Source organism: Podarcis pityusensis, assembly GCF_964106645.2.
Source record: "Podarcis pityusensis genome assembly, chromosome: 1".
Classification (NCBI taxonomy): domain Eukaryota; kingdom Metazoa; phylum Chordata; class Lepidosauria; order Squamata; family Lacertidae; genus Podarcis; species Podarcis pityusensis.
In genome coordinates, this window is record NC_138028.1 from 29,440,758 (window position 1) to 29,456,447 (window position 15,690).

General features: G+C 45.4%; 1 protein-coding gene across 6 annotated transcripts in view; it reads right to left on the reverse strand.

Annotated features, from left to right (window-relative positions):
- Positions 1-1,173: 1,173 nt before the first annotated feature.
- The window catches only part of ADCK1 (aarF domain containing kinase 1), a 107,159-nt gene continuing 92,642 nt past the window's right edge, over positions 1,174-15,690 (reverse strand). For all 6 annotated transcript variants that reach the window (XM_081003873.1, XM_081003874.1, XM_081003869.1 and 3 more), the window contains 4 exons: positions 5,935-6,084; positions 4,626-4,823; positions 2,978-3,171; positions 1,174-1,394 (listed from right to left, as the gene is read on the reverse strand). In XM_081003873.1, the coding sequence (XP_080859999.1) occupies positions 1,226-1,394; positions 2,978-3,171; positions 4,626-4,823; positions 5,935-6,084 (711 nt within the window). In that variant the 3' untranslated portion in view covers positions 1,174-1,225. The remainder of the gene's footprint in view (positions 1,395-2,977; positions 3,172-4,625; positions 4,824-5,934; positions 6,085-15,690) is intronic.

Below are 15,690 nucleotides of genomic sequence, written 5' to 3' on the forward strand. Positions count from 1 at the left end.
TACATTTGGAGCAAATCTCTAAATAGAGAATTCCTGCAGATTTTCTATATGTGAGTGCTCTTCAGCTATTTACAGCAGTTGGAGGATGATAATGATTTCTAAATGGTCATTAATTAATGGTCGCAAAGTCTAATATTTTTTTATTATGGGAACAAGTCTACTGTTCCTCCTTTATCAAACTGTCTTTATAGACTCAAGAAAGATGCATTAGTGAAAACCCTTTTATGCAAAGTAGGTCCATATTTATAGGATTTCAGGATGGTTGCTTCCATCTGTGGAGCTGGTGAATAGATCCAATTTCACTGCCAATACAAGAGAGACAGGTTACTCTTGTGAGAAAGGTTGTTTTTTTAAAAAAAAAAACCCAAATAGGCACATGTGCTCTTTTTACCTCCCAAAGGGAGGACGCTCTTGTTTATTTCCCCTTGCAAATATACAAAACATGACCAGCACTGACTTGTGAATGTGTTGCCATTCAACAGTGTCTCTTTCTGAACACTTCCAATGCAGGTTGGTGTTGCTGCCTCTAGTTTACATCTCAGGCAATTAAGGCAATTAAAATGTCCCCAAATTTCCCAAACCTCACAACCAGAGAGACCCAAAACAGGTTACTTGAATTCCATGGCTAGTAGACATGTCTGTGGTTGTGGTTGTTTTTAAAAAACTGTCACCTGGAGAGGGGTAGGGTGACAATTAGAAAAGAAATTCTCACTGGTTTCACTCCCAGCCTTTGCGTTCAAAATCTCCCAGAAGTGGGAGTACTGTTTAGACATTCTGGCTTTCACTTCTTTGCCTACCTGATATCCATTTTGTTTTGGAACATTTCAGCAGAACTGAAGGGGAATTAATGCAACAATTCTGCAGTATCTGCTCAGGAAACCTGTATGGTATTGTTAGAAGCTTGTTGGTCCTGTGCAGTTCTTTAGGACTTCAGCTGGATATCTGCGGACAGAGAAATTTGCAACCTTCTCCCTAAGCTGCCACCATCCTGAACTATATCTGGAAGCATGAGACTTCTGGCTCCCTTGAGCTCTAGATGCTGTTTTGTGATTTCGCCTTCTCTGCCTCAGAAAGAAAGTGACCCTGCAAAAGGCAACAAGGACAGCACCGTGTGTTACATGAAAACAGACCCAGAAAACTCCAGCAGAATAAATAGAAACAAGATGCCACAGCTGAGAAAGGCAAGGATATAATCAGGCCCAGCTTCTGCCACCAGTTCATGTCACTACGAGGAATGGTGCATCCAGCTCAGGAAAGCAATGACCCAGTTCCCCAGCTGGGACCCCTTCAGCCGCAGGAAAAGTTCGTACAAGTTGATCTGCCACAAGCTCAGGGCCTCAGAGATGGATATCTGTGCCTTCCTGTACAGTGAGTCACTCTTGCTCCTCTGGTGCCTGGAGAAAACACAGAAAAGGAACGTGTGAGATCTTGCAGCAATTTTGAGATCTCGAAATCAGTCCGTGAGGGGAGGGGCAGATACAGATTTGGCCAGCCGGGGGGGGGGGACATTCCCCACCACTGTCTTACAGGGACAAAGCCCAGCAACAGGAAGCCAGTGAAAGAGCAATTCTGGTGGAGTTTACTGTGTGAACCAATTCATAAATTTGGGTCAAGTGAAATACACTGCCCCAGTCACTGCTGGCTTACATTTGAACCCGATTTGGGCCAAAATTATTATTTATTAAATTGATATACCACCCTTCATCCAAAGATCATAGTTCACAACATAAAAATGCAAAATGAGAACACAAAATAAATATTAAAAGCAAGAACAAGAACTAACCAATAACCCCCTGCCCTCCCACAAATACTTTTAAAAGGATATCGAATGTTGATCAGCCAAAGGGCTGGTTAAAGTGAAATGTTTTTGCCTGGCACCTAAAGTTATGTTATGAGGGTGCTAGGTGAGCCTCCCTTGGGGAAGTATTTCACAAACACCAGGCAGGCCTCTAGCTTTTCATTCCACCTGCCACCTCCACCTGTGTTACTAGTAGCCTTTGCCAACTTTAGACAATTCTACAGTGGGTAGCATATGGCAGCAATGATGGCAGAACTGAGGAAGCAAACCAAACTGCCGCCTCTTTAAAAAGGGAGGAAGGGGGTAGAAATTCATTACTCAAATAAAGAACTGCACCCCAAACTGGCAACTTCTCAACCCTTCCCCTCTGCTTGCGCCACCTTAAAGGAGATTTATAAAGATGGTTGAAGACACCTCAGGATGTTAAACGTTTCAATGTTATTTCCACACTCTGGACATGTATTGTAGAGCAGCCACATTCTGCCACTCACTTTTTGCACAACATAGCGATCAAAACATCCTCTTCTCATGTTTCCCCTATTCAGCTTCAGTTTTATTGAGCTCAGAAATTTGTTTGTTTGTTTTTTACACAATGCAACAGCTGCTCAGATTCCTATGGCCTAGATGAGATGGCCCATCTCACAGCTGTTCTGGCCTCTATCCTGTACGCTGGTAATAGCTTGTAGAGATGGTGCTCTAGCCATTTCATTTTCTATGGTCCATCTCTCCTCCCCTCTAGGAGTCAGCTCTATCATGTTGCCCCTTTCCCAACAGAATTACCTTATATCTTTTTCTTTCCTCCTCCCTGCTCACCCCACCTCCAAATCACAGGTGACAATCATGATCTGAAGTGCAGTGAGGTGTGGCGGGAGTGCTTACCCCCAAATAATGATCCCAATTAACTCTGCCACCCCTCAAAAAAATGTAATAATGGTGTTGAGGAAAGGGGGACTACCCATTTGGCTACAAAGTGTTAGAAGATTCAAAAGGGAGTTGCCATTCCACTTCCATCTTAAAACAGAACAGCAGTGTTTGGGTCCGGCTAAATCTTCCACATCCAGACGCATCTGAATTCTGGCCTACATGTGTTCTTTAGCTCCTCTGCAGGGTACCAGGAAGTAGGAATCACTAGCCAAACAACAGCTGAGGATCATGCCTCATGGGGCAAAGGGAACTCACGTGGAGACAGCTCGAATGCAGCAGCGAGACATGTTGAGGAAGGAGCTGGCACTGGCCCGTGTCTGTAAAGCCGATTCGATGCCCCTCAACAAGTCATTGGTCTTCAACAGCAGCAACATCTGACGGGGGACACTGTTCAGCAGCTTGGTGATCTGAGGTAGGTACATGGCAGCGTTCGTCCGGATTTCCACATCCTGGCACAGTCAGACGGTAGGTGAGATAGGGATGAGAAAGGTTCACAATGGAGAGCTGATCCATAATCCCTGATCCATAATCTAGAAGCAGCTACCACAGATTTTGCAAAGAGGGCTTGATCTGTAGAACAGCCTTTCTGAACCTTCAGATGTTTGGGTCTACAATTCCTATCATCTCTGAGCACTGGCCGTGGTGCCTGGGCCAGATGGGAGACACAGTCCGAAACAATTTAAGTGCAGCAGGTTGGGGAAGGCCAATCCAGAGCTCAACAAATAGAAGCCCAGGTCCAACGAATAGGAAGTATGGCCAGTGTAAACCCACCCTCTGTGGTCTGTTGCTGGAGACAACTGCCCATCACACTCTGCAAGCATTTCAATGAATCCAGAGCACTGGTGCACATCTCACAAACACAGAAGCTATCTCCACATCCTCTAGCAGCTAGCATGCTAATTAGTAAAATCCAGAAGAGAGTCAAAGGAGAATCTAAATGACTGAGCACATGAAGCTGCCCTATACAGAACAACACCAGTGGTCCATCAAGTCCAGTGCAGTCTATTCCAGGCAGCAGCAGCTCTCCACAGTCTCAGTCAGAGATCATTCCCAAACGGAGCATTTTTTTAATATGACATGCCAGGAACTGAACCTGGAACCTTTTGCATGCAGCAAATGTATTCTAAGACTGAGGGACAGCCCTTCCCTCTTGAGAAACCTGGGCTCTCCTACATGGGCCTCTGCATAAGATACAGCACAAGAAGTGAGTAAGGGCCATAACTCAGTGGCAGGGCACACATTCTCTGGCATCTCCAGGTAGGACTGGGAAAGGTGGCAGTCAGGAACCCTGGAGAGCTGCTGCCAGTCAGTGCAGTCAATACAGGCACACCTTGTTTTATTGTGCTTCGCAGATATTACTTTTTTCCAAATTGAAGGACCAGAGGAGCTGTGACTGTGCTGCTGTGGTCAAGACAAGGCTACAAGAGCCTGTCCCCACCACACAGTTGTTCCTGCTGCTCCTTACGAGGATACGGGTGCAGCCCAACTGCTCCAGAGGAAGGAAGAGCTCCCCTTTGCCCCGCCTCCTTTGGCCACGGAAGTAGAGATGTCTAGGTCCGGAGCCAGGTTTTCCCCTCCCACCCCTATTGCTATTGCACACTTAACAGACTTCAATATAGTGTGAACATAACTTTTATATGCACTGGGAAACCAAGAAAATTGTGTGACTCGCTTTCTTACGATATTCATTTTATTGCAGTGGTCTGGAACTGAATCCGCAATAAATCTGAGGTATGTCTGTACTGAGATACATGGACTAATTCACTATAAGGCAGGTTCCTGCGCTCCTATGCAGACCTTCTTTAGTTGCGGTATCTATGACTGTTCACTAGAGTGTTCTTAGGGCATTCTCCTTGTTTATTACTTACATTAACCTACTAGACAGCTATAATAAAAGATGTACCTCTTGTTTAGTGACTGGCAGCCGGTCGATGCCCCTGTTGACTGACTCCCAAGACCTGGCAGTGAGCATGCAGGCAAAGAGCGGATACAGGTCGCCCGCTCCCAGCCGACGACTGTATTTCTGGACACGCTTCATGTCAGATTTGATCAAGGCCTGCCAAAGCCGGCAATAGTCCAAGCGGAAGTTCTCTGACAGGACCTGGAGGAGGAGGAGGAGGAGGAGGAGGAGGAGGAATTTCCCACAAAGCACTGTTAAATAACATTATGGACAGAAAATACAAAATTCTATAAGAGAAGAAAACAGTTGGGATTAAGTGACAACTATGAATAAGAAAATGGGACGCGGGTGGCGCTGTGGGTAAAACCTCAGCGCCTAGGGCTTGCCGACTGCATGGTCGGCGGTTCGAATCCCCGCGGCGGGGTGAGCTCCCGTCTTTCGGTCCCAGCTCCTGCCCACCTAGCAGTTCGAAAGCACCCCTAAGTGCAAGTAGATAAATAGGTACCGCTTTATAGCGGGAAGGTAAACGGCGTTTCCGTCTGCTGCGCTGGTCTCCGGACAGCGCTGGCCCCCGGCCTCTTAAGTGAGATGGGCGCACAACCCTAGAGTCGGACACGACTGGCCCGTACGGGCAGGGGTACCTTTACCTTTATGAATAAGAAATAGGTTGGCCTGTGTCACTCGTTTAATTTACACAGGCAATTGGCTACTACTGCAGCATAGCTCTAAGCTGCACCCCAGGTGGAATGTGGATATGATGCCCTCCTTGCTGTGGGTCCAGCAGCTCATATTCTTGACAGTCTCGCTCACTCATTCTGCTGGGCCCCGTAGCTTATCTTTCCTAATGAGCCAGTCAGCCATTCCCGCAGCTGAGACAGCTGCCCACCTCCTCTCTATGAGCCACAGCCCACAGGCTACGAGTTGGTGCTACTCAGGCACCCTCACCTTACATCTGCCTTCTGCAGCCTGGTTCCCTCCCCTGATATTGTGGCACTACAACTCCCATCATCCTTGACCACCGACCATGCTGCCTACAGCTGATGGGAGTTGTAGTCCAACAGCATCTGGAAGGCAGCAGGTTGTGGACTCTTTCCCATGCCTCTCCTACTGCCTGCCTGTTCCCTGCATCATCACAGCACCCGTCTCCTCTTCATCCGTTCTGGTTCCTAAACCAGAATAACAAAAACCTCATTGGGAAAGACAAAGATTGCCATCTGCTACCGTGGCAAAAGAATTCTTCCTGGCAAAGTTCTGACCTCAGTACGGACAGCCCTCCTTCTCTCCCCATGTCCTCTCACTGCTCTCTGCTTACCTGATAGAGCCCATGGTCCAGAAGTATAATGTGCGCCTTGCCTGTACTTGGGCACTTCTTCACCAACACGTTGCCAGGGTGTGGGTCACAGTGCACAAAGCCATTGACAAATATCATTTCACTGTACATCTTCCCCAAGTTGTAAGATATCTGAACAAAAAAAGGGAGGCACCATATAAGACTCTGAGAAGCTACGGGGCTATGGGCAGGGGAGCCCACGTGCCAGGGAACAAAGGGCAGGATTCAACTAATGAGTCGCGGTGTCAGCAGAAACCCTGTGCAAGAAGTTATGTTTGTGTAATGGGACATTCCCTCCTCTCCTCCCCCCTGAAATTTACTAGGAGGGGGTGAGGAAAAACCTCAGAACAGTGTGCAGGAGGAGGAGAGAGGGGACCATTCCATCTGCCAGGTGAAATGTTTGACCTGACAGGACCATCACCTTAGCACCATGTTGAATTGCTCCCAATATCTATGGCAGGTAGGTAGCAAATGCAGGCATCCTCCTTGCATTCTTAGGCTCTCCAAAAATGTGTGAGCATCTACCTAAAGATTTAACATGGGTGAGAGTGCAGGAATTAGCAGGAAGCCAAGAAGGTGGAAAGGGGAATCATGAAAAGCAGAATTGAAATTCCCAGCTGAGTGCAGCTTCATATATTACAGTACAGAGTTATAAGACTGAACGGTCACTCAACAGAGAGATGCAGTGTCCTTGTGAATATGTGTGTGCATTTACACTTACAATATATTATGTGCATGCCTAAAAATTATAGAAAGAAGTACAAGAAGTGGCCCCAGTGCAGACAAAGTGCATCAACCTTTTCGCATGAGTTTCAGTGAGATAACACAGGTTGCTTTCATAAGTGATGAAAGAACACTGTCTTTAACATAGGTGAGCATAATTAATATGACACATAATGCAGGAAATTGTTGTTTTTAACAGACACTATAGTTTCAACAAATATGCTTATTGTGACCAAAAGATCTGGTGGGTTCAATCCCTCCCCCCATTATAGCAAACACTTGCAATTTTAAAGATACCTATTAGTGTTTGCTGGTCTCCTTTTTGTCATGCGAAATCAGAGTAGAACTACCCGTGAAAACAGCAGTAGGGCAAGAAAACACACAATGGTATTGCAGGACATTACTATGACTAAGAAGAGGGAGCAAGAACTTGACACAAGGCTGCCCGTTTCAATGGAAGCCCCACATTCACCATAATATTTGGTTCCACTCTCACAGCCCGTTAGCAATTGTTTGTCTCTGATGTGATGCCATCACACCGCCATGGAAAATGTTTTTTCCAATGATATAAATGCTTCTTCTGATATTAGCCACAATTCCCTCCTCCTGCTTCTAATGCACACCAGACTTTCGCTGCCCCTTCCTTGCTGTTATTGCCACACCTCCTTGCTCAGTCAGATGTTAGTCTGATTTGTGATGTTTGCAAAGATGAAGCAGCTGTTTAAATCATTCTGTCACTGCCTGTGATCCCCCTTCATCAACCCTTCTCCCCAATCATCCCCTTATCGCCACACCATTTTATTAAAGTTAAAAGCTAGCTCAGAGGAATAGATGTCAACATTTCCCTTTTTTTTTAAGGGAAATTCCCTTATTCCGAATAGGATTCCTCGCAAGAAAAGGGAAAAGTTGACAGCTATGCTCAGAGGCAGGGAAGGGTCCCAGAGCTCTGCATCTCACTTTCACTGGGGAGTGTGAATACACTCCCTCCCCTTATGCGTCAAAAGAGCACGCACAAACAGCACGCACACATTAGCCATTGCCTTACAACCTCTTCCCCCAGCAAGACACAAACAGCCCCGCAGCAGGTTGCCCAAGAGGCAATTAAAAGACAATTATTACAAAACATCCTTAACACATCAACAAGCACATAGTATAAGCAACCAACTTTCAAAGTGTTTCGGGGTAAGGAAGGAGAGTCTGCACAGGCACCAGCAACAAACCTCAGACCCAACACTTCCGTGTAGGAGAAGGATTCTGGAGCACATTGCATGGATTGCCACACCAAGCATGCACAGGCTTCATGCACACTGATGGGATGGCACTGGGGTCAGGAAGGTAGCATGAGCTGGAGGGCTGCAGCTAGTTGTGCATATTTATTTCATCACAGAAGGTTGCAAACAAACTAAACCTGCTGGACCTGTTGCTGCCATTCGTCAGCACCATCATCACTTAATCCTATAATATTCTGCTTTCTGGTTTAAAGTTTAATAAAGCAATCACTATTTTCATACAAAATATCAAACAACCCGTCGTCGACTCTTGACCTCTTTCCTCCAGGTAGCCCCATGTCCAGGTGCTTACAAGCAAATACAGAGAAACAGAAAGAACAAAGGGTGGGTGAGGTGAGCCGTGAGCAGGGAATCGTGTTTCAAACTCCAGTAATCCAGACCATATGTTGACACAATACTGTGTTGTAGAAATTACTTCCCACAAATGTAAAAGAAAAGAAAAGAAAAAATAAAGAAACCTTGAAACAATTATATCAGTCCATGGTTTTTCAAATGGGGGTCTAGGAAATCCTGGTGTGTTTTGGATCCTCATCAAAGACTCCTTAATAACGGCATCTTCCTGGAAGGAGATCTTTCCCCAAAAAAACTGATTTTCCTCTGCAGCAGACAGCTGCAGGAGAGTGCTGGTTGTGTTCTAGGTCATTGTTACAGCAGCCATTTGGCAAGGGTTCTATGCACCTTGAACATGTTGCAGAATTCTTTGAAACCCATTGGGATTCCACGGAAGACATTCCAGTGCAGAGCATCTTGTGCTCAATGCCAAATTCTTCTATTTCACTTCCTAACCTGACATGCAGGTGTATCTTTACAGTATCAGTTGAAACAGTCCCCTTCACTGAACTAGCAGATCAAAACATATCTCTAGAAACTCCCAAGTGGTCTTTTACCGGGATGGCAGACATAAAGTGATTAGATATATTGAAAAACTTCATGTTATAAATATAGTGGAACCTCGGGTTGTGAACATGATCCGTGCGGGAGGCACGTTCACAACCTGCAGCGGCGTGTCTGCGCATGCGCGGGTAGCGATTTGGTGTTTTTGCGCATGCACGAGCACGAGCACCAAAACCTGGAAGTAACCCGTTCCGATACTTCTAGGTTTGGCACAGTGCGCAACCCGAAAACACATAACCTGAAGCGTGTGTAACCCGAGGTACCACTGTACTCAAAATTAAAGTGTAAAATCAGATGAGGTAGAAGCATCTTATTAAACTCCTATGATCAAATTCATGATGGGCCTGAGAGGTGCTATACTCTATAATTATTAACAATATATTACTGTTGTCATTATTACTATGTGTCATGCAGAGAATGACAACACAAGCTTACGGTCTAATATACACAATGCAAAAGAGAAAAGGAGCTGGGAACGATGTGGAAAACAAGCAAATTTAGGCTCTGATTCTTTATAAGTTGCATAATAAATATCATTTTAAAAAATAAATAATAAAAAAGCTGTGGTGACTGATGACAGCTCGGGCGGGGGTCATAATGTCAATGTTTACTCCCCAGGGCTTAGAGGTATGTGAACTAATGCAAGCTTTAAAAACCTAGGATAGGCCGGCAGTCACTGGGATTCATTGTTGGAATCAGTTTCTGCAGCCAAAAACAAAGTTAAGATTACTGCATAGACTACAGGCACAGTTAGCAACCAAAGAGGCCACCCACAGAAAATAAGAATGGGATCTAAAGGCAGAAGGGAAAGAGTCGTGGAAGAGCTGACTTGCAGGCAGTGGAAAGAATGTTCAGATCTGAAGCTGACTCAGCACAGAAGGTTGGGAGCAGATCAAATATTGAAAACTCCCTGAGGGAACAGATAGCAATTGGTATATTTTACTTCTTTATTGGGTTACTCACAATGGCTGAGTGCCAGAAGCCAATGCCCTCTAGGGCCTCTGCCTATAGTCCCACAGAGGTCAGCCCTTTACAGCATCTTTAATCTAATTAGCACTTATCTCTTGGTCCCAGGGCTGCCACTAGAGTAGAGGAGGGTGGGCTGGGTCGGGCAAACAGAAGAGTGAAGACAAACTCATAAAGGATGCTTTCAATGTCAGCTTCTTCTACTTGTGTTTAGAAAAGAGGCCAGAATATGGCCCAGGAGGCTTTGGGTGCTCAGGAAAGGGAGCTGGTGGAATATGAATTTGTGTTGTGCCAAACATTTATCCTGCATGTGTGTGTGTGGTTTTTTAACCATTCTCCATCAGTAAATGGGAATGAAACTGCATTTGGTTATCAAAGGGGACGGAAATTTTTAGCAAAAGTCTCATCCACGTTTTTTGTTACGCTGACTTTATTTTTGAACTGGCCAAGGGGCATTTGTGAGCATCTTTTCTTTCATTCAACAAATCATTTCACTAGTGGTCTGTGCTTTGCAGCTTCCCTGAGCGCCTGTGCCTCAACTAAAGCTCAGGGGAAACATTGTAAAGTAATTGCTGCCATGGGGCTTTTCCACATCAGGAAGCGCAGGCAGCCAGGGAGGCTGCAAAGTGCTGCATAAATGCTTACAAGGAGGAGGCGGAGGAGGAGGAGGAAGAAGAAGAAGAAGAAGAAGAAGAAGAAGAAGAAGAAGAAGAAGAGTAGTTTGGATTTGATATCCCGCCTTTCACTCCCTTTAAGTAGTCTCAAAGTGGCTAACATTCTCCTTTCCCTTCCTCCCCCACAACAAACACTCTGTGAGGTGAGTGGGGCTGAGAGACGTCAGAGAAGTGTGACTGGCCCAAGGTCACCCAGCAGCTGCATGTGGAGGAGCGGAGACGCGAACCCGGTTCACCAGATTACGAGACTACTGCTCTTAACCACTACACCACACTGGCTCTACCTCAAGGACTGCCACTCCCCATATAAATCAACCTGGACTTTGTGATCATGCTTTGAGGCCCTTCCTCATGTGCCACCTCCATGAGACATCTGGAGGGTGGCAACATGAGAATGGGCCTTTTCTGCAGCAGCTCTCCATTTGTGGAATGCTCTCCCTGGGGAGGTTCACCTGGTGCCTTCATTATACCAGACTGCTGGCTGGTTAATATTCTATAGCCTTTTAGATGACCAAGGTTGTTGTTTGCTGTTTGTTGTTAAAATTTATATACTGCCCTTCAACTGAAGATGGTTCACAAGACAGAAATACAGGATAGAAGCACGAAATAGTGAAAAACAGGACAAAACAATAACTCCGCCTCCCACAAACAACCTTGGTCGTCTCACAAGATTGTGAACTTAAAACCACACATCAGCTGAAATCCTAAAGAAATTCTCAAGTGCCTCAAGAACAAGGCAGAAAAGCAGAAAAACTCTTTTGCAGATGAAGGGAGGAAAAACCTGAGAATTGGAGGACAAGTTTTGGCAACCTAGGATTCCAATTGTACGTGTTTTGTGGACCAAGACTGAGAGCCTTTGCTCTGCTTTATGGAATCCCAGGCAACAGTTTGCATTCAGAAGCTGAAGCCTGAAGGGGAGGAATCCCACCACAACGGCAGCTGACCTTGCGTGAATTTCCCTCTTAAGGAAAACCACCATCTTCTGAGACCTCGTGGACACCTTCTGTGCAAAGTGGGGTGGACTGTGCCTTTGGCCATGAGGTGCACTGCTCATTATTCAAGGAGGTGGTAGGAGGCAGAGAGACACACGCTCCTCCTGCCTGTGCTGCATCCCAGAAAGCAGACAGCTTGCTGCAATTCTGAGCACATCAGGGCCAGGCAGCAGCGCCAGCAAGGGCAGAAATTTAAATTCGTTCATCAACATTAATCACAAGACTGCAGTAATAAGAGGCACTATCCGGGCCCAGTCTGTGGGGAGAGGCAGCATACAAATGTCACCCAGCTATGAAGCCCATCTCTCCCTGTGGGTTTCCTTGTTCAAGCTGAGGAGGCTCTGGGTGCGCTTATGAGAAAGAAAGTATGGTAAAGCTTCTGTGCATGCCAGTGTATCCAAATATGCTTGCTCAGATATGCTGTTTTATGCAACTGTGAATTTGCAGGAGAGTCTGTATTTATTTACTCTTAGTGGCTTTGATCATAGTCCCATGGATGGTTTACAAACCGGATAAAACAATTAAGATGCAATTACAAGGTAATAAATGTAAAATGGTTGGCAGATTTAAAAGTGCATCTAATAAGACTGGCAATATATAAAAGGTCTTTGCCTGGCATCAGTAGAACCATAAAGTGGGTGTCAGGCTAACCTTTCTGGGGAGAACTGGGGTGCCACCACTGGGAAGGACCCCTCTCTGGCATCTTAGATGGTGGAGGCACCCATAGGAGATCTGCCCCTGAAGATCTTACATGGACAGTTAGGTACATATTTAGCCTAAAGTGCTAATAAATCTGACGCCAGTTGTGAATCTGTGCCTGTCAAGAGACTGGAGAATAACAATTTCCAGTGAAATATCACTCAAAACTTTACTCTGGCTGTATTTGCCTCTTTTTGAGTTTGCCTTCAGGCATGAACAAAATCCAATGGTTAAAAAAAGAAAAGATAAGATAAATGTCAAAATATTACAGTGTATTAATGACAGGATGAATGCTCATTTAATTAGGGAACAGCAGCTGCAACATTTAATTCTCTGGACCAATTGGCCAATCAGTGCGAAGCAAAAAAGCCTGAATTTCATGTGTATTGGGATCAAAGCAGAAGCTGAGGATGCTGCAAACTGTGGACAAACCAGTAAAAAACAAATTAATTGGGGAACCTGACTTTTTATCTTTTTTCCTCACAGCTCCAGTGGGTATATCTACACTACAGAATTGTCTGTCAGCAGTCCCCATCTCCCAACACACAGGACTACAGCTCCCAAGGTTCCTTAGGGAAAAGACAGCCTACTACATCCGAATAAATCTGTAGGATTGATGCCCTGTCAAATAAAACTCCAACGTATTTCAACTTTGGTGCTTGGGACACTGACTGTTGGACCCGGCAATGTTTCAAGGAAACAATCTCCAATAGCTGCTGTTCCAGACAAAAGAAATAACATTAAACACGGTACATGCAACTGCAGCAAAATGCCATCAGTTGACATGGGGAGAATGATATCCAAGCCAGGAATTTGTATGTTGGGCTGTGCAAATCTAGGAAATAGGAAAGAACAAAGTGAAGTGAAGCCAGAGCAGTTTGCAGGAAAGGGATAACTGCAGCTGTTAAGACGGCTCCATCTGCACCTTGGAAGCTGCCCTGTGTCATGTGGGGAGGCTGCCCAGAGTAGGAAAGACTTCCCACCTGAGGACAGATGCCCAGTGGTCTTGGGGGCGCTGGTTGGCTGCCAGCTTGACCGGAAGCAACTTAGTGGCCCTCGGTTACCAGATTCTGCCACCGACAACTCCCAACAAGATGTCACTGAGAAAGAATCTGCACCCCTTCAGGAATCCCAGACCTGTGGCAGCTCAGGTATCCTGCAGTTCCCAGAGAACACAATTTCTAAAGGGCATAGGAAGGGCCCTTGGAGAGAAAATACAATGCTTTGCTGGTTTCTAGGACACCAGTCATTAAGCTGATTAAGATATGTGTTGGGTATCCCATTGCTTAACTCAAACCACTGAGGGCCAGAAACCGATTTATAGTTAAGAGTAAAATTCTAACTGGACCATAAAGAAGGCTGATCGCCAAAGAATTGATGCTTTTGAATTATGGTGCTGGAGGAGACTCTTGAGAGTCCCATGGACTGCAAGAAGATCAAACCTATCCATTCTGAAGGAAATCAGCCCTGAGTGCTCACTGGAAGGACAGATCGTGAAGCTGAGGCCCCAATACTTTGGCCACCTCATGAGAAGAGAAGACTCCCTGGAAAAGACCCTGATGCTGGGAAAGATGGAGGGCACAAGGAGAAGGGGACGACAGAGGACGAGATGGTTGGACAGTGTTCTCAAAGCTATGAACATGAGTCTGACCAAACTGTGGGAAGACAGGAGTGCCTGGCGTGCTCTGGTCCATGGGGTCATGAAGAGTCGGACACGACTAAACGACTAAACAACAACAAAATTCTAACCTGGCAATACGTGAACCAGTGCACAATTGTGTCTTGTGGGTGTTTCATGTTACCTACCTGTGGAATGGCGCCTGTGTTGACCATATCATCTACACTGAGCACTTGAAAATCCTAAATGGAACAAGGAGCTCAAGACCAGATCTGTTCGTGTCTTTCCTCTATTTATTCCTGTCTCTTTCAATTTAGAACAGATACTAGCTGTTGGCCCGAATTCAGCCCTAATATTTGCCAATTATTTTAAGAGACGGCGACACTAACTTCTATTGATCTCATTAAAAGTAAAGGTCGTGAGGTAGCTCATTTCTCAGGGCTCAATATTACCTCCTCAGGCCAAAAGAATAGCATTGATTTTGGAACTTTAATCGAAGGTTAATAGGATTAGCAAGCATGGTTAAAAAAACGAACACCCTGCCATTGCAGGTCCCCAGTCACATTGGTGTGAAATTAGCCAAGGTGGTGTGACATCTAGGGGCCCTGACACAACTTGCTTGCTCATCTGCAATATCCCTTGTTCATGGAACCACATAGAAAGCACCATCAGAAAACAGGACAGTAGATCAATGCACAGAAAGAACAATATTTTGGTAAGGAATTATGGAGGTAGATTTGCACTGCAGTTGCAAAGTTAGTTTGGCTAAGGCAAAGAAGCAATGTGTACAACTAGGCAACTGGCCCCACAACGCTGGTTCATCAGTGATGGGGAGAAAGGCCCGTTTTTAAAAAAAAAACAATCAGAGAACCAGCATTTTCAACTTGGTCTATACTTGTAACCAAATGATGTGGAAGAATGAATTGTTCAACTTCAGATTGCAGGAGGGGAAGGTGCCATTTTACCTCAGGTAAAATGAACTCCAAGTCAAATTAAACCTTTCTCCCTGGTGTGATACTTATCTAGGAAAGCGTAAAAAACAAACAAACCAGTCTTTGATATCTAATTTACAGCACATGTCATAATCCAGTCCACTACCTCATATCAGATCTGTACTACCACATCATGCTGCAGATCGAGACTTTGATTCTCAAGGCAGGAGTTGAGTTCCACACTCTCAACATGTGCCTCCTAAAGTATCATTATGCTATGGGTCAAAGCAGTGGTTCCATTTTCACATGATTCTGTTCTACGGTCTCTGGCCAACTTAGGCCTGTCTTTTGGCATGCTGCAACAGTGATTCACCAGTACCACTTGGACTGCCTAGATCACCCCACTTGAGATGGCATATGACAAGAAAGAATATACTGATGGTAAAGGGAGTGGCAGTAGGATTTCCTAGCTTTGAATGTGGTCCAGTTTGCTTTCAGGTCTGTGGGCAAACTCTGCTTCTTCAGTGCTCCCAGTTCCTAACTGCAGAGTTAGAAGAGGTTCAGAAAAGGGCCACCAAAATGATCAAGGGGATGGAGTGACTCCCCTGTGGAGAATGGTTGCAGCATTTGGGGTGTGGATAAGCCCTTGCTTGCCTTTTTCTAAACTAAAAAGGCAAGTTTGGAGTTATCCACACTTCCATTTGCCCTGTCACTTTCCCCTGTGAACACCCACCAAGCCAAGTTGGATCAAACAGCAATCAGGTCTTCCATGGATTGCTGTTTGTTCTGATTTAGCGCTAAAGAGCAGGTTTTCCAGGGGGGCAAAGCGGTGGGTCGAAGGCAAAACTGCTCAGCCCTGTGCTTTTCAGGCACAGGACAAGCAGAAGTGTGAATGAGCCCTTAGAGGTGACATGATAGACGTTTATAAAAAAAAAAAAAAATGATACAAGG